General features: G+C 34.0%; 1 protein-coding gene across 6 annotated transcripts in view; it reads right to left on the bottom strand.

Moving 5' to 3' along the window:
- LOC150110317 (BTB/POZ domain-containing protein 7) overlaps window positions 1-20,668 on the bottom strand; it is a 390,589-nt gene extending 369,921 nt beyond the window's left edge. For 4 of the 6 annotated variants that reach the window (XM_090398905.1, XM_090398888.1, XM_090398896.1 and 1 more), the window contains exons 1-3: window positions 20,540-20,668; window positions 19,530-19,646; window positions 3,862-5,159 (exon numbers count right to left, since the gene is read on the bottom strand). In XM_090398905.1, the coding sequence (XP_090255031.1) occupies window positions 3,862-5,041 (1,180 nt within the window). In that variant the 5' untranslated portion in view covers window positions 5,042-5,159; window positions 19,530-19,646; window positions 20,540-20,668. The remainder of the gene's footprint in view (window positions 1-3,861; window positions 5,160-19,529; window positions 19,647-20,539) is intronic. The other 2 variants (XM_090398870.1, XM_090398878.1) reach the window with 2 other exon arrangements.
- Between the last annotated feature and the right edge of the window lie 2,171 nt (window positions 20,669-22,839).

The raw sequence follows: 22,839 nt of genomic DNA on the forward strand, positions 1-22,839 counted from the left end.
TCGTTCCTCAGATTTCTTTTTTGACCTTTAATTTTTTTTTATAAAAGAATTAGGGTATGTCTCAGGGCCTAGTTAAAGTAAAACCATGAAGCTGAAAGAAAATAAAACATATTCAGAATATAAATGTATTATTCTGCTTCTTAACAAAGAATTGAGCTAATGTAGTTTGATGGGCATTCTGTTTCTTTTTTTCATACAACTGAAGTATGGCTCTATTACCTCTTCTGCAAATTTTACTGGTTCTCTCTTCACCAGGGTCAGTCTCTAAGCATTGCTGCTTAAAAACTTTGATTGTATTAAAACTATTTTCAAATTGTTTCCGTGAAACCTCTTGGGCTTGTCAGTGATTAAATTTTCTTCCTATTCTTCAGGATCTTCCGGGATGTGCATCTAAATTTAGCAGGTTGAAATCACTCAACTTCTCAGAATGAGATTTAATTAACTTAGATTCATTTGAAAAGCCCCTAAAATCATTTGCACAATGTGGAAGAATGTGCTTCCAAATGGCTCACATATTGCTAGTAGTAATTTCATTCGACTTTATAACCAGGCTGGGATTTCTCTGATTTGGCCTGAAAAATCTTGGAAAGCATTCGCTTCCAAAAAAAAAAGGCCGATTTCAGCAATATTAAATATTTGTTGATCACAATAGTTCCCTTCTTACACAATTTTCTTCAAAATCTCTGGATATCTCCTTATCTGCACTTACATCACCTGTGATTAGAACATTATATAGACTATTTCTCTTTTTGAAACGCTCAAATCACCCAGCACTAACATGGAATTCTTCTTCTTTTCTATCATTAATAGCCCTTTCTTTCCAGATTGCAAAGAGACAATGCTTTTGATTTAATAAGGCCAGTGTTTAGCAGGATCCGTTTTTGGTTACAATCTTCGATTCATGTAAAAAGAAGTCTCTCTAATTCAATCATTATAATACTTTGATTTCAGGTGCATGCATGATGAACTTGAAGTAACCTTACCTTTCTCTTTGTATTCAGCAGTTGATTCACCCATTTTTGTGTTCTTGTCCTATCTTTGCTCTGGACTCAACTTGTTCATTTTTCTTTATTATTTCAAGTTTTACTTCCAATCAGATTACTTTTCTAATCATTTTCACACTTCTATTTTTTGCTTTTTCCTTTTTTTTTTTTCTAATGTCAGTTGCCTGCTCTAATAATTAGAAAAATTCCTACACTTCGGAGCATCTTCTGTGCGACCATTGGCAGAAATAAGTTTCATTGTCCATTTCACCCACATAACTCTTCTTGAAACTGTATTCCAACCAAGAAGTTTATCTTCATGATTGGTTGAATGCTACCATGATTCCTTCCTTTCCTTGATCATTATTGCCTAAATATAACATCCCATGCTTATTATTTAGTAAGTTCTCACCTGTTTTTATCTACACTATTTCAGTGATTCCAATTATGTCTACCAGGTACTTTACTTTTCCAGTTCTGCTGCAAGCTCAATTTCCATTCTATTAATTCTCCTTATATTAATGGTTCCTATCTTCAGCTCTACTGACATTAGGTTTGTTGTTGTCCTTCTTCTAGTGATGAGCTTGTGTTCCAGTAGCTGACTTTTCAGTGCATACCCTAGTTCCGTGACGAAAACAGTGGGGGCTTTGCTTAACTGGGCAATGCCCCTACTATCATGAAATCTTATCATGTTGTATCATCATCATATGTATTTCTGGTTTAAGCCAATAGAGAGCACAATTTGGTCGGCTAAGTCCCAAATTGCAAAGCTCATTGTCATTCGTTCAGTACCAGGTGGATACCTACTAATACTTCATAAATCTCAAATGCAGCCCACCTTAGAATATTGTTCTCATATTTGGGGTCATTTAACCAAAACCTCCTTAAGCATTCTTTATTATATACAGTGGAGAGCAATTTGTTTAATCATTCTAATACTTTCAGCACTGCTCCAGTGAACCGACCACTACAATTCCCTCTCCTTTCCTCTAAATCAATGTAAGATCTAGAACAGCTCCTAGTCAGCATATGTTCATAGCCCAACCATATCCAACCAATGATTCATTTCCTTCATTCCACATATCTCCCTTTCTTTAAAACCATCTTTCACCCCATACTATTTTTTCCAATGAGTATACAACCTCCAGTTGGTCAGTAATCAGATCACTTTCAGTAATCTTGTCAACAGATTGCTTCTTCCTTCATCACTTACTTATGTATAGCACTGTTGTGCTAGAGGACTTAGGACCACATGGGGGGAGGGGGGGGGGTCATCAAGGAATCTTGAACCTAAGACTGGCTGAAGATCAAAAAAAGTTGATGGTCAATTAAACATCAACTTAATACTTTCATAACTATTTACATACAATGCAGATTGAAAATATTTCAGTTGTTTTTGATGGGAAGTATCTAAGAATTTTATATTCCAAATTAAAAAAGCACCTCATTTTTTTACTTTTGAAAAAAAAAAGGGCATATCAAAAGTCAGAGAATGATCTATAAAACTTCTAAGTCCTCTTTTGGCTTATGCACTATAAAGTCTGTTAAACTTCATCCTTTCAGTGCAGAATTATTAATATCATCCGTAATTGTTTTTGCCAATAACCAATCATCCTATTAAAATCAAAATTTAAATCATGCAGTCATACTTTTAACATACATCCTAAATCACAAATTTCATTAAAGTTCATGTAGTTAGAAGGGAGTTACAATATATAACTCTCATACATTTTCCCTTTTGTGTAATTTTTAATTTTAATAAGTTTTAATTTAAAAAAAAAATTTAGAGTCAAAATCATAGCTTGCATAATCATAAAAAAAAACAATAAAAAAAATATCCTTATGTATTTTGCAAAAATGCAACCTAAATATAAACACACATGGAATTAAGCAAGGAGTGTATACATTAGAGAAATATCACATCCAATGATAATTTGTTCCATAACACCCAGTAAAGTGAAAATACTGTAAGCTGAAACCAATAATATACTCATTTCCTGTATTTGTTCCAAACTCTTGACAGGCATCCCTAACAACACATAAAATAGGTACTTCTTAGACTGAAATGGATGTTTAACATCCTAAAATAATAAAATAAAATAAAATAAAAATAGCATTTACTTTCGACTTACATAGCTGGTGAAATCAATGTGGTTAAGGTGGTGGGTATTCTTAACTTGTAGTTTAAAAAGCTATAGTTATTAATTTCAAATTAATTAATACTGTAAATTCAGAAATAAGCACAATTAAATTATAATTCACAAAAATTAACATTGAACAAGTGCATCAATCAAACAGAAGACCAATAGCTTTCCATTGGTTCCTGCAGATATCATGTCCTTAAATAGAAAGCTCTTATCAAAAGGTAAATCGGTTACTGAGAATATTAGACATTGATGTTAACAGAAGTATAAGCCCCACTGTAAATGAAAGACAGTAAATCATTATTCTGATACTGTTCTTCCAATATTAACTTCAACTTTTCAAGAAGTAGAAAGAATGAGAAAACTTTCTTCTCAGAAAGTCTTTGCACCTCTACTTTGTAAGCAGAGATGAAAAATTAAGTTCTTTACAAAGCAAGTGATTTGTTTAAACCCATGATTATAGGCTGTGTTAATCACTAATGGTTCATTTACTCCCAAACATGTGAATTCCTAGACACAGATGAATTCTCCAAATGCAGATGTATTAAATAACTTGCATTCTCTTCCAAAACAGTAATGAACTGAAATAAGGTGCTAGACTTATGACTACTGTACAAATTGAATAAACATTAATGAATTAATTAATTTCTAATACAATTTTCACTGGTCATTAAAATAAAATATAATTTGACAATTAAAAAAGATTAAAAATAAAACTAAAAAAAAGAACTTACTATGAACAAGGGCATCCATTTCTATAAATCTGGCAACTTCATGTAAATGCATTACTTCTTCCATAAGGTTTTGTGACAAATGTATTTCTGACAAACTTCCTTTTTTACTGTTATCTATAAATGATCCAAAGTCCAACATATCCTGATATACTGAACGAAGCAATATACAAGCATATCTACGAGGAATGATGTTTTCATCAAGAACAATTCTTGTTCTGTGGTTTTCTTGCATATCTACAGATCGTCTTTGTTGCCGATGTATCACATTACGAAAAAATGGTGAACGTGCTGATAAAATAGCTCGATGACACCAAAATTCATTTGTACCATGACAAATTTTACATGGCTTGCCCTCTGCATCACTCAAAGTATGATCACAGATATATGATGATGATAATGATGATGAGGATGGTGGACCATAAAGTGATGAATGACAACCATTACCTTGGGATGTGAACGTAAGAGATATATCACTATAAATGCCAGTCTCCAGAAGGTATCTAAGATCTTGTTCCAGTGGATTGGGAATGCCAAACTGTTCGCTAAGCTGAAACAAGACATCGAAATTTCCTTCATAACTATCTGTCACTGAAAGTTCACCAGTATATAAATACCTTAATAACTCATTAAACATATCCACACTAACACCTGCAATATCTATATCAACTGCTACTTCTGTACATATAGATGATAAACTGTTGAGCATTTCACGAAAAAAAGGGCACCTTGCTGCTAAAACGGCACGATGAACTTGAAAAACTGCTCCTTGATAAATAAGATTAATGTCTGAACAATATTTATTCTCAAATAAATCTCCAAGATCTTGTTTGCATGTATTGGCAGGAGAACGAGCAAGCTCAGCTTGTATTGCTAACTCTTTTAATGCTGCTGATGCTTCATATTCTTCCACCAAAGCCATCACATCACGAGGACTCCAGTCAGAAAGAAACTCGCGAAACAGCTGAGAATGGTCAAAACCTTTACTAGTTCGTCTTCTCCTAGTAAACCTCTTTCGTAAGGTAGAAAGTGTCGCCACTTTTCTTTTTTTTTCTTTTCCAAACTGATCCACATTACTAGATGAAAAACTAGTATAAAAACTCTGTGACTGTAGAGAAGATGGAGTTGCTGCAGGTTCCAAATGCTGACCAGTTGATGCAGGAGATGATGCGCTAGCACCCATCTCACACACAAAATTATGATCTTTACAATCTGTGATGTTCACTCATAGTTACAGACAAACTGCCTTCCTCATCTTCTTCATTTGCACACATCTGTTTAGAGGAAAACATTCTTCTAGACTTAAAAAAAAAAAAAAAAAGAAAATATTCTTATGTCAAACTTTTTCCTCATTTATAAAACAAAAAAAGTATTAAATAGTGCCTGTACACATTACTGAATGTATGTAATAACTGTACAAGAATTATTAGTAATCAAAGATGAAATTTGATTCTGATGATGCATACATCGTTAATGTGTAAAATTTGAATTTAATATTTAAAAATTTTCTAGTTTAACAAACTAACGGTAAGTGTGCCAATTATTTTAATAATATTAGTATGAGTATCAGTGTAATAATTACACTGATTCACAACACAACATATTAAATTTAGTATTCATTAAGTGCCTAAAATACTTTGTTAAAATAATCAAATACAACGAATGTCTAATTTCTGTATAGCATACTTAACAAGTATAACTCTCACTACAGCAAACACAGAGACCATGGGAGCATTTGTTACAGAAAATAATTTGCTATGGTGGTGACCTTCCTTTATAATAGTAGTATGTTGATGAAACTTTGTTCATACAAAAACTATGAAATATGAAAAAGCCATGACCATTCCTAGTCACAGCTATTATCAGAGTTCGACAAAGATACTCGGCCGTGGCAAAATACAAACAATTTTACCAGAGATATATATTTTTACACTAAATTAAATAAATAAATATATATATATATCATCAAATTCCTGATATGTACTCTTGAGGAGGGTACATGATATTATTATTATTTTGTGACACCTCCAAGGAGTCCAAGGACTCATCGAAGGAGGAACCTACTCTACACTCTGCGTCTCCACCACTACACCGAACCTCTACTCACCATCATCTACATCAACACCATCTACTATCCACCACAACTAATATTTTTTGTCTGTAAATTTTGTGTGTTCTGAAGGGTTGATTTGTCCGTATGAATGTGTGGTATGAGTGTGGTATGTGGGATGAAAAACCCTGCTATCCTATTATGAAGGTACATTATGAAAAAGTGACATCATCACTAACTTCTGATCAACACTTTCCTTCCAAATTACTCTATTATCTGTCAGCAACCCAACATCATCAGATTTATATTTCAACCTTCTATAGCACTTTTCAATGTATCAATCCAATTACATTTTGGTCTTCCTGCCAACCTGGCAAAGAACACTTCTTTGTTAATTTTTCATCTTCCATTCTGTTTAAGTGACTAAACTACCTGAGATTAACTCTGCTAACACTCCTGAATGATAACAATTGCAAATTGGTATCCACTACTTTCCTGGAATAACCTTCCATTAAAGTGATAGTTCATCAACTACTAATTTAGTCTCAGAAATAATCAGACAGACTGCATTCCTATTTCTAAGTTGTGAGAAATGATTGCTGTTAATTATTTATAATTTTTTAAAGTTAAATCTGTTGTTAACTCAATTCCCTGGAACATTCCCTCAAGATGAGTGGTGATATACCATCAAGTCCCATAGTGGCCTTGTGGACATTGTTTACTCAATTATTCATATACCTCAGTCATATACCACTGTAATTAATTCCTTTGGTTCCTCATTGGCTCCTACCCCATTCCCACTGCTCTCAGTGTGCTCCTTGCAACTCCATCCTAGATGGACACAACTCCTATGCCATCATCAATAACACTCTTCCTCCCTTTTTGTTTTGCCATCACGAAAGACTATACATCCTGTCAGAATGTCATCATCATTAAACCGTGTCTCACTTATACCAACAATTTTTGGGTGAATGAGCTTTATCAAAGATACAATTTCATTGTCCTTATTTCGAATACTTTTAGCATTTGTGAATACACACAAGTTCATTTCTGTTTCTTTAACAAGTCCCATTAACTCTGCTTAATGGATATGACTGCACCTCACTCCACTCCTGTCTATAATCACTGATATTACATCCCTCCCTAGACTGAAATGTCACCCTTACATCCTTGACCATCTTTCTTGCACACATACACACACACTCCTGAAACCATCATCTGCACATCTCACGCAGTGTGCTTCTTTCCAACCTGACTTCCCCCCGTTTCCCTGTCCATTGTGTGTGTGTTCCTTCTCTCTCTCTCTCATTCTTTTCACTCATATAATAACTCACCTATCCAGTCAAAAAATTGCCTACTTTACTCTCCTGCTATTCCACAACACCTCTTGCTTCCTCGGGTCTTACATTCACTTCAGTCATTTTCTCTTGCAGCAACAGTTTCTCCAACTGACTCACACCGAATCCATTCAAATGTAGCCCATCTCTTTTACACAGTTCTATCCCCTTCCCAAACTCATACCACACATTCATAAAATAAACTACTTTCACTTCACACACCTCTGCTAGCATACCATTCATAATCTTCACTCATCTTCTCAACTCATCATTATCATACCTGGGCAACACACTGACTACCTTACTTACCACAATGTTATCTTTCACTCTACTTAACAGCCTCATGACATCACTCTTTACATGCTTCTTGTTACCAGTCAAATCATTCTTGCCAACTACTTCTACCAACTCTTTTGCTTGCATACTCCTCTTATTCAATGCTTCAACCACCCTACTCATTCTACCTCCCAGTGCACATCTTTACTCACTACATCTCTTATCATCGAATCTCCTTACATTGTCACTCTCAAATCATTTGATATTTCTTTAAATCTTTCATCCCATTCTTCCTCAAATTCCCATGCAAATCTGTAATTCTCCTGAGTTCATTCCTCATACATTGAATCTCTTGCCTCACCTTTACCAACTCCACTTTTATGTCTTTAATTAGTTTTTCAGTGCTCTTTACACAAATCGCATTTGCACTACCTTGTACATTCACTGTCTTACCAATCAACATTAGCTAACTCATTGCCACTTTCATCCACTGTCTTACCATTACCATTCAGGCAATATGGGTAAGACTCATGCTCCATTTAAGCTCCACCCCTTCCTGAAGAAACTTTAGAAAACATTTTGCATTAGATGAAATACAAAAATCTATTCTATTTATGGAAACAAAATCAAGAATAGCAAAGGAAAAAGAAGCATTTTGGAATAATAAATTACTAATGACCTTTGGAATAAATAAATAGACTAAAGTAAGAATAACAAAATCCTAAGTGTGGTCCACATTGAATTATCAATGTGAGACATAGACATACAAAATTCATAATCAAAAAATTGCAGGACTTTGAGATGTGGTGCAATAGGAGAGCAATGAATATTTCTTGGAAGGAAAAAAAAAAAAAAAACCTCATGAAGAGGTACTGAAGTTAATGGGAATCAAAACAGCACTCATGGAAGACCTTATAAAGAGAAAGTGCAAGATGGTAGGATACATATTAAGAGGACCAGCAAGGAAAAATCTCTGGAAATAGTGGTGGAAAAATTAAAGGGAAGACGATCTCCTGGTAGACTGAGAATTTCTTGGGTTGATGATGTAAAGAAATGGATGGGTGACAAGAGCTATTACGAGATCAAAAGGATGGCAGAGGAACAAACATCCTTGCATACCAGGATGTTTGATTGCTGGAGGTTAGCAATCCATCCTGGACTGCTGACCTCCAGATGGGAGAGGCTACTTAAGATGATGATGAAATACAGAATTACAGTGTGATGGACTTGAACAATAAAAGTGACCATGTTGAAAAATAGTGTAAACGATGCAACAAAGTTCAAGGAAACCGTTGTTAATTATTCTTTTCATTAAAATGAAATACCTATTTTCATTTCTAGCTGGGGAGGGGGGAAGAGAGGGGAGGAGGCATTACTTGTCATGTAGACCTATAAAAATACATCAAATATCATCCTACTAATTGTAAAATATCACAAACATGAAAATAAAAAATAAGCAAAAAAAAAAAAACTATCATCATCAAATTCCTGACATGTACCCTCAAGGGGGTGTACAGGATATGATAGTACTACATGAAAAATTTACATCATTACTAACTTCCTATCTACAATTTTCCTCCAAATCAGTCTGTTACTTGTCAAGACTCCAATATTATCATTATCAGATCTTATATTTCTATCATCTAAGGCACACTGTAACGTATCAATCCACCTATATCGTGGTCTTTCTCTGGGTTGTTTTCCTGCCAACCTGGCAGAGAACACTTGTTTTGCCAATCCTTCCTCGCCCATTCTTTTTAAGTGACCATACCACCTGAGATTAGCTCTGCTAAAACTATGTGGACATAAATGATATTTCAGTGACAAAGAAGTAATTGTTCTAAAACCCCAGCCACAAAATCGAAGGTTTTTTTTGGTTTTTTTTTTTTTTTTTGTTATACAGCTATTTGCTGATGATGCAAAGGTAGGGTATGCAATAGGATATGTATGATGATGCAATAGGTAGGGAATGCTGCTGATATGCAGTACTTGCAGAATGCTTTGAGTAGGCTGGAATTGTTGGCATGGAAAAATGGATGTCAGTTCAATGTCAGTAAATGCAAAGTCATGCACTTTGGCGTGCTTAGATATTTAATGTCGTATTAGATTGGTAGGATTATACTAGAAGAAACTGATCAGGCTAGGAATCTTGGTGTGTTAGTATATAGTAAGTTGAAGTTCAGGGGCCATGTAGCAAAGATTACAAATACTACTCAAAAGATAATTGCAATGCTGAAACGAATGTTCGCATATAAAGATAAGGATGTCATTTTGCCTCTTTACAAGGCCTTGATAAGACTTCACTGGATTATTGTGCATATGCACAGGTCTGGTTTTCAGGTTTCTGTTGTGATTCTAATACAGTGGAGAAAGTGCAAAGGAGAGTGTTAAAAATGATATCAGAATTGTGGAATACTGATTATGAAGACAGATTGAGAATTTGTAGACTGCAGACATTAGCAAACAGGAGAAAGAAGGGTGATATGATTGAGACTCACAAACTTCTGAAAGGGTCATATAGGATTTCAGTTGATTGAATTTTTCATTTTATGGAGGGTGGGGAAAGGACAAGGACATCTTGGAAACTGAGAATGAATGCCACTAAGAAGGGTGGGGGGGGGGCTAGATTTTTCCTCTCATAGGGTTGTGTATGATTGGAATGGATTGCCATTGGATGTTGTGTGTGCAAGCAGTGTGAATGAATTCAAGAATGATAGCTGGTGAATGTAGTATGGCCTCTCTCAATGAGTCCCTCACTCCCTGGAGGTCTCTCTTAATAATAATAACCTGACAGGGTTTTCCTTCTTGGAAACCTGATTTTCCAAGAAGGAAAACCCTGTCACCGCTATGTCACACTGGCTAACTCACTTTGAGAAGGGAAAAAAAAAAATTTTAAAGGTTCTTTATGTCCTAAATTTATTTAAGAAGGTAATAGTATCTGCAAAAAAAAAGTAAAGATAAGCCTAATATCTCCTAGGCGGTCATATCTAATACCATTTTTGTTAATGATATGGTCCATATAGATTATAAATAAGATAACCATACAATCCTGCTTTACACCTGACATATCAAATAATTTTCTTGTATTCAATTCTAGCTGCATCTGCAACTAAGTATACTGCTTGTTAATAAAGATTCATTTTAAAAAAATAAAAATGAAAATAAAAAATAATAATTTTTTGAATAGTTTCCCCTTGGTATTTTACATGCATTTTGAGAACAAAACTTATGTAGAAATCCATATTATATATTACATTTCTGATCTATTTTCAGAAAATAAAATATTTAGTCTTTGCAGTCCTGTTGTTTACTTATTTTTCACTCATTTTCCCAGAAATTTTTCTTAGTCTTTTCTCAAGTATTTGTAAATATATCTGGGTTTTTGCCTACTGTTAAATCTTTTTATTGCTGATTTTCATCCCAAATTTGTTAAAAATATTAAAAGTTTATCTGGAGCAATTTCTTTGGAAAAACTCAAATGGAAAATACTTCAGAAAATATCCAGATCATGTATAATACAGGACAATCAGGAGTATGTATCAATATTTGAGGTAGAAAAGGAAACCTAAAATCCTGTGATTAAAACTACTTGATTCAGAAGGCCTGGCATGATGTTGAAGCCCAAATGATGAGTAGTGTTCATCATGCCATAAACAAAAAGGACTGAATACAAGAATTACAGAGGAAAGGATACAATGTGGAAAATGACCATCTCTGAGAGAGAGAAAGAGAAAAGTCAGTTATTATTATTATGAGTACGGATTCCATGGAGGTGTTTATAGTGGATGATCTTCCACTACTACTTTCATGGTAGTGGAAGATCCACTACTATGAAAGTAGTTCTACCCATACTAGTTATTTATTGAAAAATTTCATATATATGTCAATCCTACATATCTCTATCACATCCCTTCTTTTTCCTCATATCTGTCAATTTCTGTAACCCACATCTCTTCAATCTATCCTTATAAGAACCATCCCATAACCTAACACCATCTTAGTCACCTGTCTCTGGATCCTTTCTACCTCTTCTACATCTCGAAGGAACCCAGGTGACCAGATCTGTGCACAATAATCAAAATGGGACCATATCAAGGCCTTTTAAAATGGTATGATGACCGTCTTATCTCTGCTTGTTGGTGTGTTCTTGAATAGCCAGATAAACCTATTAGTTATTTTAGTGATTTAACAATATGGCCTCTGAACTTTAACCCAGAGTGCACTAGCACAGCCAAAATCCAAAAGCCAAAATTTTCTTGCAGTTCAGTTCCATTAATGCAGTACACAGCTGATATCTTTTCATCGCAAAATGTATAACCTTATGATTTGCCACACTAAACTGACAGCCATTCTTCTTTGCCCATACTGTTAATCTTCACAAGCTGTCTTGCAAGCTCTTCACATTATCCTTATTAACTATTGTTTTACCCAATTTTAAGACATCAGCAAATAAGTGAATATTTTCCTCAGGTCATTTCCTATATTGGTAATGTACAAGTGAAACAGTAGTGGCCTGAGCACAGAGCCCTGCGACACGCCGTTAGTCACACACCTTCTCCTGAACTCAACTTCTCAGTAAACTACTCACTGATGTCTATCCGTTAGGCATCCTTTTATCTACTTCACCAGCTTCGTATCCAAGGCCATTTGCTCCAGTCTCTATAAAAAAAATTCTATCTGGCACCTTGCAGAATCATCATGTAAACATCACCATTATCCAGCTCTGCTGTTTTATTATTATTATGATGATGATGATAATAAGGTATCTCCATGGAGTCCAGAGACTCATCGTGGGAGACCCAACCCTCTCCTTAAACTAATTCTGGCAATCTATTCTACTCATTCATCACTCTCCGTGCAAAAAAATCTGGTCTGCACCCCCCCTCCCCCCCTTACTAGCCACACTTCTACACAACTTCCACAGATGGCCCCTAGTTCTATGACAATGTCATATATTGAAAAATTTCCTTCATCAATTTTATAAATTCCCCATTAACATCTTAAAAGTTTCTATCATGTCCCCTCTTTTTTGCCTATCAACTAAACCTTCAAACCCACAAACCTTCACCCTATTCTCATAGGGATGTTGTCACTGGGATATTGCCAATATATATATAAGTTAAAAAATTTCACACAAATTACTTGCCATCTTCTTATAAGTTATTTTTTAATTATGCCCATCTTATATGCCAAGATTTAATGGACACACAATAGTAGATTATTAATAATTCAATGCCAGAAATGAAATTATTTCTGTTCACACCTGTTCTTTCTCACCCTTATATTTGCCATTCTCATATGAGTCAGTAATGATGGTTCACATATTTACACCTGTTAGTAACTCATATATATATATATATATATATATATATATATATATAAAAGAAATATGGCATTTGCCCTAATTTTTTTTTAATATATCCTGAAACAAGTACATTTTTTTCTTCCTTACTCCAATGCAGATTCAGTGACAACTGAAAAGCAGGTCATGATATGTGGCATGTATATCAATACACAAACAGAAAACTCTGGTGTAGTGATATGTATCCTCTTGCTCTGTCCCATAATCAAGTTGGTGGCAACGGTTTCCCTGCTCACACCAGTGTGAACATGTTAACACAAACAGAGCAGAGCATTGATTTCTTATTGGTTTATATCCACAGTTGAAGATCTGAGACCTCTATTGGTTGTGTTGCTGTTTACTAACTGCAATGTTTCCAATCAAATTTTACTTGAATGATGGTAAACTGATGAGCAACATGCCATCAGGCTTGCACTTGTCAACATAAAAGAAAACTAATATGAAAAATATATGCTTTATACAGACTTGGGTTCTATAAAGTCATCTACTCTCCTGCAAATGATCCACATCTAGTGTTTCATGATGGTCTATTATCGTATCATATCAGGACCCATAATTTGATGTTTGATTGTGTCAGATTTCCAGCCACATTAAAAGCAAGGGAAATGAGACTATGCAACTGCTAGGTCAGTTTCATTTTCTGCACATACTGTTTGTCAGTCCGCTGTACACTATGTTATAAGAGCAAAGTTAATTAATCAATGGTAGTCACTGTGGCAGAAAGCACTAACAAATACATTTGTAGGAGAAAGGATTTGTGATATTCATATCACTAATAAACTTGTTATCACAAATGAATAAAAGATTGACAATAGTTTTTAGTTATAACTATTTGGTGTTCCTGTAAAATGTTTCTTAGTTTTATTCTTTTCAGAGACACTAGTAACAAGAAATTGTGGATCAGACAATGCACATGGATTATCTCAGCTGAAATACTTTCTTTACTAGATGTAGATTGAAATCTATGTTGATAAAGATATTAGTGCATTACAACAGCCATATATCAGAGGAACAGACTGATCTTGTTCTGTTGTTTCAAGTTTTGGTATAACACTTGGCTTCTCTAATGGGAAATGCATATCTGTGAAAAAGTCCTCCAATATAATTAGGATTTGTTTAATAGACATTTCATCAATGTAGAAAGACAATTGCCCAGTGGCACTCATATGAAAGAAGACAAATGCTTGGATGACTTGAGAGATGAAAGGATGATCTAGTGCAGGGTTTCCCAAACTGTGTTCTGCGGAAGGTGAATAAGTGTTCCGCGAGAAGTTCTCCTTTTGAATTTGTCATTTTAGTTTTCTAAGCATTTTTCATGAATAAATATTTTATAGTGGAAATATTCTGAGGAGAGTAATATTCGTGAATATGTCGAAAATCTCAGACCCAGAACACCTAATAACATCTGTGTAGCAAATGTTAGTGACCAAGCAGCATATTTTTAAACATGGAAGTATTCATGAATTATCGTTAATTTTCACACATCGAAATCTTTTAACAATCGGGAAAGAGAATACCGCTGTTTATGACTGATCATAAAAATTGCCTGCAAGCCTATTACAACAATGGGCGGCATATCCTCTGTTCTCAAAACTGAAAGAAATAACATCTATGTTGCAAAAGTTAGTGAGCAATCAGCATGGAAGTATAAAGAAAATTTTTCCACTAAAATTGAACATCAAGGTAGTCTGTATCCGGTTCTCAAATCTAGTAATACTGAATACTTTCTTTGCAAGTTCGTACTGTAGGGTGAAAGTTTCGAAACCGTAATGCCGTGAATTTTTAAAAGTAACAGGCCCCCTGCAGATTTAAATTTTAATATGAATAAGAGACAAGGGACTTTATTTATTTTTGGTATTAAGAAATCTCTTATTGAAGGTGTTTGTGATGCAACAGATAGTGAGGATCTTTTTTCTGGTTTGTTCCTGAATTAGGCTCCATGGCACATGTAAGTTAGAGATCTAGTCCCCCCCCCCCTCCCACCTCTCCTCCAGGAAACTGTTTTTTAATCTCATAGCTAGGAAAACTGGGTATAGAATTTGGACAAGTTTACATAGTAACATATACTTGTTTAGGAACATGAAGTTATAGCAATATTCTACTCTATTTTCATTACTTGTAAGGCTACAAACCATCAGTAGAACTCAACTGTCAATGATGATAGAGTGGAGACCAGCTGCCTGATTTCAAATGTTAGTGACCAATCAGCAAGGAAGTATAAAGAAAATTTTTCCACTAAAATTGAAGATCAAGGTAGTCTGTATCCGGTTCTCAAATCTAGTAATACTGAATACTTTCTTCGCAAGTTCATATTGTAGGGTGAAAGTTTCAAAACTGTAGTGCCGTGATTTTTTAAAAGTAACAGGCCCCTGCAGATTTAAATTTTAATATGAATAAGAGACAAGGGACTTTGTTTAATTTTGGTATTAAGAAATCTCTTATTCAAGGTGTTTGTGACGCAACACATAATGAGTCATCCACCACCACCCTACAAAGCGATCTCCAGGATGTACAAAAAGAGAGGAAAACTGCCAGCACACAGGAGAAAAAGTCTGCATTCACTCGTAAGTACTTATAATAATATTATAAATTTTTGGTGATCAGAATGGGATATGTCAATGAAAATCAGCACAAGTTAATTTAATGATGTTTATGCTTAATTGATGTTTAATTAATTATTAAATAATGAAAATCAGCTAAATTGCAATTAATTAATACATTACAAAATAACCAACGTGTTCCGTGAAAATTTCAGGATTTGTGAAGTGTTCTGTTGTAAGAAAAGTTTGGGAAACGCTTATCTAGTGGATGCTGCTGGAAAATGTGGCACGAGGAAGCCTTCAACAGAAAAAGATGGAGACAAATATGGAGAAGCCTATAGCCACAAACGGTTATTAAAAGGGCTTAGAAAAAAGTTATGATCAATTAAGGATACAGCATCATATGCTCACAATTAACTATCATCCAGCAGAATGCAATTTTTTAATTTAATTATGAATATAACTATAAATTTTGGCTGTGTGAAGAAGTGGAAAAGGTAAATATATATAAGTCAGATCTCTGGAGTGAGCAAAGTTCAAGGAAATTGTTTCACAGGTTACATTATATATAGAAATTTGCAGAAGATATTTGAGAACCCTTGGCTATTCCACTGGTTTGTAATTTTAAAATACATAAAAACCTCCAATGCCTTTTTCTTCTTTATAATGATATAATAAAAGTGTTAGAAGTCTTTTACCTCCAACTTTTTGGAAATCAGGCAGCTGGTCTCCACTCTATCATCATTGACAGTTGAGTTCTACTGATGGTTTATAGCCTTACAAGTAATAAAAATAGAGTAGAATATTGCTATAACTTCGTGTTCCTAAACAAGTATATGTTACTATGTAAACTTGTCCAAATTCTATAGCCAATTTTCCCAGCTATGAGATGAGATGAGATTAAAAAACAGTTTCCTGGAGGAGAGGGGGGGGGGGGGGGAACTAGATCTCTAACTTACATGTGCCATGGAGCCTAATTCAGGAACAAACCAAAAAAAAAAGTTCCTCCGGTTGATAACTAGAATAAAATGCATAATGATCTGCCAATCTAACATGGGACTTCATACATGGATACATAGCCACTCTTTTATAATCATATGTATAAAAGAACACATTACATGTTCTTCATATTAAATTTGAATGTTGTTTCAAATGAATTTTAGCTTGAAGTCTCTGAGAGATGCTAACAAAACATATATAGATCTATAATTCTTACTGAAATAAGCATATGGAAACACCACAACAGCCAATTCATGGTAAACCTTTTTTTTATAACAACCCCTATGCATGACAAGAGACCTCAAGATATAACAGTGTCATGCATGGACAAGTGATTAGAAAGAAGGAAACTGTTAACATGTTTCTTGAAGAGTTAGAAGCTACATGAGCTTCTTAAGTGCAGCTATTAAAAACAATTTTTAGTGAAGATAGTATATTAAATGTTAGTGGTATATTATATGATAGTATGTAAGTATATTATATTAAATGATAGTATATTATATTAAAAACAAAAAGACAAACGAAGATTAATAATAGCAGAAATGAAGTTTATGAGAAAAACTGCAAAGTATACTCTATTTGATCACAAAAGAAACAAAGAAATTATGAAAGAATTAAACAAAGAATCAGTAATAGAGAAAATTAAAAAATATAAAGATAAATCGATTGAACACGTTCAAAGAATGAAAATAGAAAGATTACCAAAACAAGCCTTAAAGTACAAGCCATTAGGAAAAAGAAAACCAGGATGTCCTCTTAAAAGATTCAACGATGACTTCTACTGCCAAAACAGGCCACTCTAGGCCTAAATCCTTGATATGCATGATGACGATGATAGTATATTAAATATGGAAATAGGTAATAAAATAAATAAGACTAGTATTGCAGGAAGCAAGATGAATTAATTTCATACAGAGAAATAAGGCAAAACATCAAAGCTAGCAATACACACACAGGTATTCAAATTGGTTTTAACAAACAGATATGGAAGGCAGGTTTAGAAATAAAAGTTTGAGAGAAAGCTGAAAATGGATATGAGAATTCTGATGAAAATTAAGAGAGTGAACTGATGGCATCAATACATAATCACATTAAAAATGATAGAGAATTTGCCATTACTAATATTTAAAAACAGGAGATGGTATTTAAATAAAATAGCAATACTGTCTCAGATTAAATCTCATTCTTAAATTAGCAACACTGGTATTTGCAAAATGGCAGGGAAAATACCCAAAGAAAGAACCTGACAGGGATGCTTTAGAAAAGCAAAATGCAAGAAATGATCAAATTACAGATCTGACAAAAAACACCAGTTTGGAAAATTATTAGAATAAATTCATTATGCAATTTATTAGAAAGGCAAAATGTAAGAGCTGATTTTGATCAGAGATCTACAGATGATCAAATTAAAGATCTACAAAAAAAAAAAAAAAAAGACCAATTAGAAAGACAGCTGTTAATCAAAACAGGGCAGACATTAACTATATAAGGTCGTCATAATGAAATGATCTGGACTCAAAGAAGCCTTGTAACAAAATAATAAATAAATAAAAAATCCAACAAAACATTTTAATCTATAAGGAGTAGGCATGGCCATTTTTTAAGTCCTAACTTTTGGAGACAGTGGGTAATTCAACCTCAGCCAGAGATAGCTGGTTCTAGACTATCACTAATTTTAAGAATCACCAATGTAGAGATGGCAAACAAGTGCTACCATCTTGTGGTCCCTAATACAATATGTTATTATCTGAAATAGTGTGGGTACTATGGTTGATTTTCTTGAGTTTACAGGACAAAAAAATCCAAGTGTCTGGGGAAAAAACCTACTTGCCCATGTAACAGATCAACTAACTAGGGAACCAACTGAAGAAAGGTTTATAAAAAAATTCCTCTAGCTGGGTAGCCTAGCACTGTGAATGCAATACTACTTGCACTGAGCTACACAGACCTTTATTATATTATATATATAATGTACTTTATTGGTCAATACCATTCTTAAGTTCTCTCTTCATCCTCATTATTGGGAAGAATTTTGTTCGATCTTCATAGTACTATTCTCGCCACAAAATGCACAAACTTGAGGCTCAAGATATCACATTCATCAATACAATAACATTAAATATCGAGTACGTATTATATTATTTGTTTTCCTTTAATGAAGTTTCAAAGACTTGTATTAAAATATTACATAAAACTGATAACTATTGGCTTGAACAGCAATGCTAAAAATTGTTTCATAATGTGTAATTGTACTACGAGAATTTTTTAAAGTGTTTCTTTAGGTGTCAAACTTATATCGAAAAGCTGTAACAATTTTAAGTTGGAAATCATCAGCATCTTATTACTGACTTGTACCTGAGGCAAAAACCACTGTAAAAGCAATTTATTCAGAGGATCTTCAGAAACAACCATACTTACATGATTATTTGTCATGAAACTCAGCTTAAAAGAGTTACATTACTTACATTTATTTACAATAATCATTGCAAGCATGGATTTGTGTTGGTTGGAATCACACACAAAGCAACTAAGGCTGCAAAGCCAGTATGTTAAGAGTGTGGGTAGTTTGCCGGCAAAAACAAGATGAAAAAAAAAAGTTTCCATCTAAATATGAGACCAGCTGATCTGCATTCAGATGAAGACTCCTTCAGAAAGTTCTTCACAAAATAAGCATAATCAGAACCCAGGTTTCAGGAAAATAGAGCAACATTAACACAAATCTGCTACGAAGCACTATAAAAAGATATGGAAATGTGGAGATGGTTACAGTGATATGCTGATTCAATGTTTATAGGAATAATCCCAGAATACATGAAGTACCCAATACTGACCTGATTCCAGTCACTCTTAGAGAAGCTGTGTGCTATTATTGCTAATGAAAAGAGCTTGATGAATCTATTTAGAGTGATGCCAGTCACAACATTACATTACATGTATCATGGTTTTCTTAATGTTGTGGTTATCTGGCACAAGCTTTTCTGTACTTTGTACCAGTTCTATGCCAAAATAAAAATTCAAATAATGCTCATATTTTTAAAGAACAAAACAGGTACAAGGAAAAACTGTATAGCATTATAACATATTCAAAAATCTTCAAATCCTCATACCTATTCTAGATGTTGAAGAATTCACTGAGTGAACCTGATATTAACAGGACGAATATGGGCAAGTCTATGTCCACAGTCTTATGTCTGCTGAATACATGTCTTCACTATGTGGGATGCCTGTAAGAAAAAGATCAGCAATCTCCATCTATGCCTGGCAAATTAATCCTGCCTTTAAAAAATAATGATAATAATAAAATAAAAATAAGTCCTTTCCCAAATTCAACATAATAAAAACAAAAGGGCATGCTATCTAAATCCATATTCATTCTATTTTGATTTTAATCCTTTTTATCAATACCTTATTAGAGCATACTTTATGAATACTTAGAATGGCATGGAATGCACTGTTAATATTACTTGTTTACAATATATGCAAAGTCAAATCTGCCTAGATATGATAAACATATGGATGACAAACAGCATTTATTTTTAAATTTCCCTAAGTACTTCTTCAAGAATGTGTATCACAATTATTAACATTACGTTGGTTGGTAACATTAGATCCTGAATAAATTTCCAAACGGCTCGCAAACTACATTAATCCAGAGTAAAGTCGAGCACAATAATCACAGTACCATATCCACATAACATTTACAGTTAATTCTGTTTTCAAGTCTTGCTGCTGATTCCTCTGGGATAATCTGTGCCGTTCTATCTCTCTAATAACTAGCCATCCCGTTTGGGATATCATGCTTGTGAATTCTGTTTAGTTTCCTATTAAAATAAATAAATAATAACAATAAAAGTCCAAAAGAACGATGCCTTGGTAACAAAATGTCCATATTTTTTACAACTTTACACGGTACATCCATAACTGTATCGATAATCAGAAGAATAAATAAAAAAACAATTTACTGGGGATTAGAATGTTTTAAGGAGCGTCTTTTATTTTTATTTTCCTGATTATTAACAGGTTGTTTATAATTGCACAGGATGTCAAAAACTAAAATTTAGGAACATCAGAAAGCACATTTACACAATATAAAATATAGAACAGAAATAAAACGTACCTATTACAAATATAAAACTATACCTCTATTAAAGGCATATCATTCAATTCACTATTACTATTCACCCTTTAATTTTTACAATCATTTCAAAACATTACAAGTATAAAACCAATCTCACACACTATATTGTCAAACATAATCATGAAAATATAATAACACGCATGCGCGTGAATGATTCTTCGCACCCACTAGATAGTGAAGGCAGTATTAAAAATAAATAAAACTATAAAGAACATAAGCTAAACTAAAGAAATGTTAATTTCATCCTTTAAATTCATTTGTTCTATAAGTAGATAAAACTAAGTAGATAAATTAATCTAATTAATAAATGTTAAAAGATGTGTTTTTATTAAATGTTATATTTTAAAGAGCAGCACCTCGGTAGCTCAGCAAATATGTGAAGTTCAGTCACTCTCGTCCTTTCTCCACAAGGACCAGGTTTGGTTCCTATTTATATGGCATTTTAACTGAAGGTAATTCCCTGGTCTCACATCAGTGTTTCAAACAAATAAATCGCTTAATGCCCTTTACTTTACAAATGGGTTAGACGAATCTCTTTTAGCAATAACTAACTTTTTTTTGAATACAGGTGGGCAAGCAGTCTATGGCTTTCCACTGATACTAAGCCCTCCACCAGCCCTCCACTAAGAGTGACCTTATTAACGAAGAATCAAGGCTTTTAAAGAGATACCAGACAACCTCAGCGATAACATGGACCTAAGACCCAACACAAGTATTATTGTAAGCAATAGTGCAAGTTCTACAATCGATTTCCTATGCCGGAAAAATAAATAAATAAAATAAAATAAAAAGCATGAAAAGGGATACCCCTCATATAGCATAAACAGTTAGCACATATAACAGAATAACATGATAAGCGTACTTGCTTTAACCAATGATAATAAAGTGCATTCAGATATAGACCACATCCATTACAATAGCGTTACAGATATTGTACGTATAAGTTACTTGAACATCGTTGTCAAATAAATACAGCACAGAGTATAATTATGTTCGCTTAATGGACTACTATACTCAGACACTGGATCTCAATTCATGTGACACATTGAAACTGTACTGTAATAAAAGATTCAGGAAAGTGTGAAATTCTCTAGTGTCATGCATTAACTAATATAATTTCCAAAATTTTCAAGTTAAACTGAGCCTAATTATAAATGCAAAATTTCCACACGTTGCCACTTTATTTTATTTAGCGTATGATATACAGATCTCCGAATAAAACATACAAATTACAAAAAACAGCATAAAAACGATTGTAAAATTCATATTAAAATTGGTTCACTAGGTTGAAATGATGAAACATCAAAATTAAGAATCAGGAGTCAGAGCTTAATCCTTAAATCCCGGATCCACTCCAGGGATTCTGGGGTCAGTTTAAAAAAGTCCTCTTTAGAACCCGAGAATGAGTAGATAGGGAACTCAAGCACAATGTGATTGATAGTCTGGATCCCTCTTCCACATTCACAGTTTGGAGTATCAGACCAGTTCCATTTATGCAAGAGATGCTTACATCTCCCATGTCCTGTTCTGATCCGATTCAAAGTGGTCCCGACATGTCTAGGGAGATTGAAGCCCTCCAGAAGAGATGTAGGAGTTGAGATCGGTATTTGAAGATTGGAGGTATGTTGAAACCAATACTCTCCCCATGACTCGCATAGGTCGAAGTTCTGGTCGTTTATTTGTATTGCACTCCTCCAGGCTGGGTGCCTGGATTTCAGTCTTTGTGAAGTATGGAAGGAAATGTCTTGATGGATGGGCAAGGAACTGTTTCAAATTATTTTTGTCCATAGTTTGCTTAAGGCTTGGAGTCCTGCGGAGCGAGGGAGGGGCTCTATTACTGAGAGTTGGGAGCCAGTAGCCAGGAGTAGATCTTAAAGCTCCAGAGATTATCCTCATAGTTTGATTCAGCTGGATATTGACTAAAGAAGCATGTGCGCTGTTCAGCCACACAGGAGCACAATACTCTGCTGTGGAATAGACCAAGGACAGTGTGGTAGTACGCAGTGTGTTGGCATTAGTACCCCAAGAAGTACCAGCAAGTTTATGCATTATATTATTACGAGTTTTTAATTTCCCAGCAAATATTTTCTAGATGATATTTAAATATCAAATTTATGTCTAGTGTAACTCCTAGGTATTTTGGATAATTGTTAAATTTCACTTGTTTATTTCTGAAATAAATATAGTTGGCCTGGATATTACTTAAACGAAAGGATGCTACTTCAGTTTTGTTTCGGTTGTCATTTGTAACCCTGAATAAACTGAACTGAAAATTGGAA

This window comes from Typopeltis vanoorti, chromosome 1 (assembly GCF_054136105.1).
Source record: "Typopeltis vanoorti isolate ZY-2024b chromosome 1, IOZ_Tvanoo_1.0, whole genome shotgun sequence".
NCBI lineage: Eukaryota > Metazoa > Arthropoda > Arachnida > Uropygi > Thelyphonidae > Typopeltis > Typopeltis vanoorti.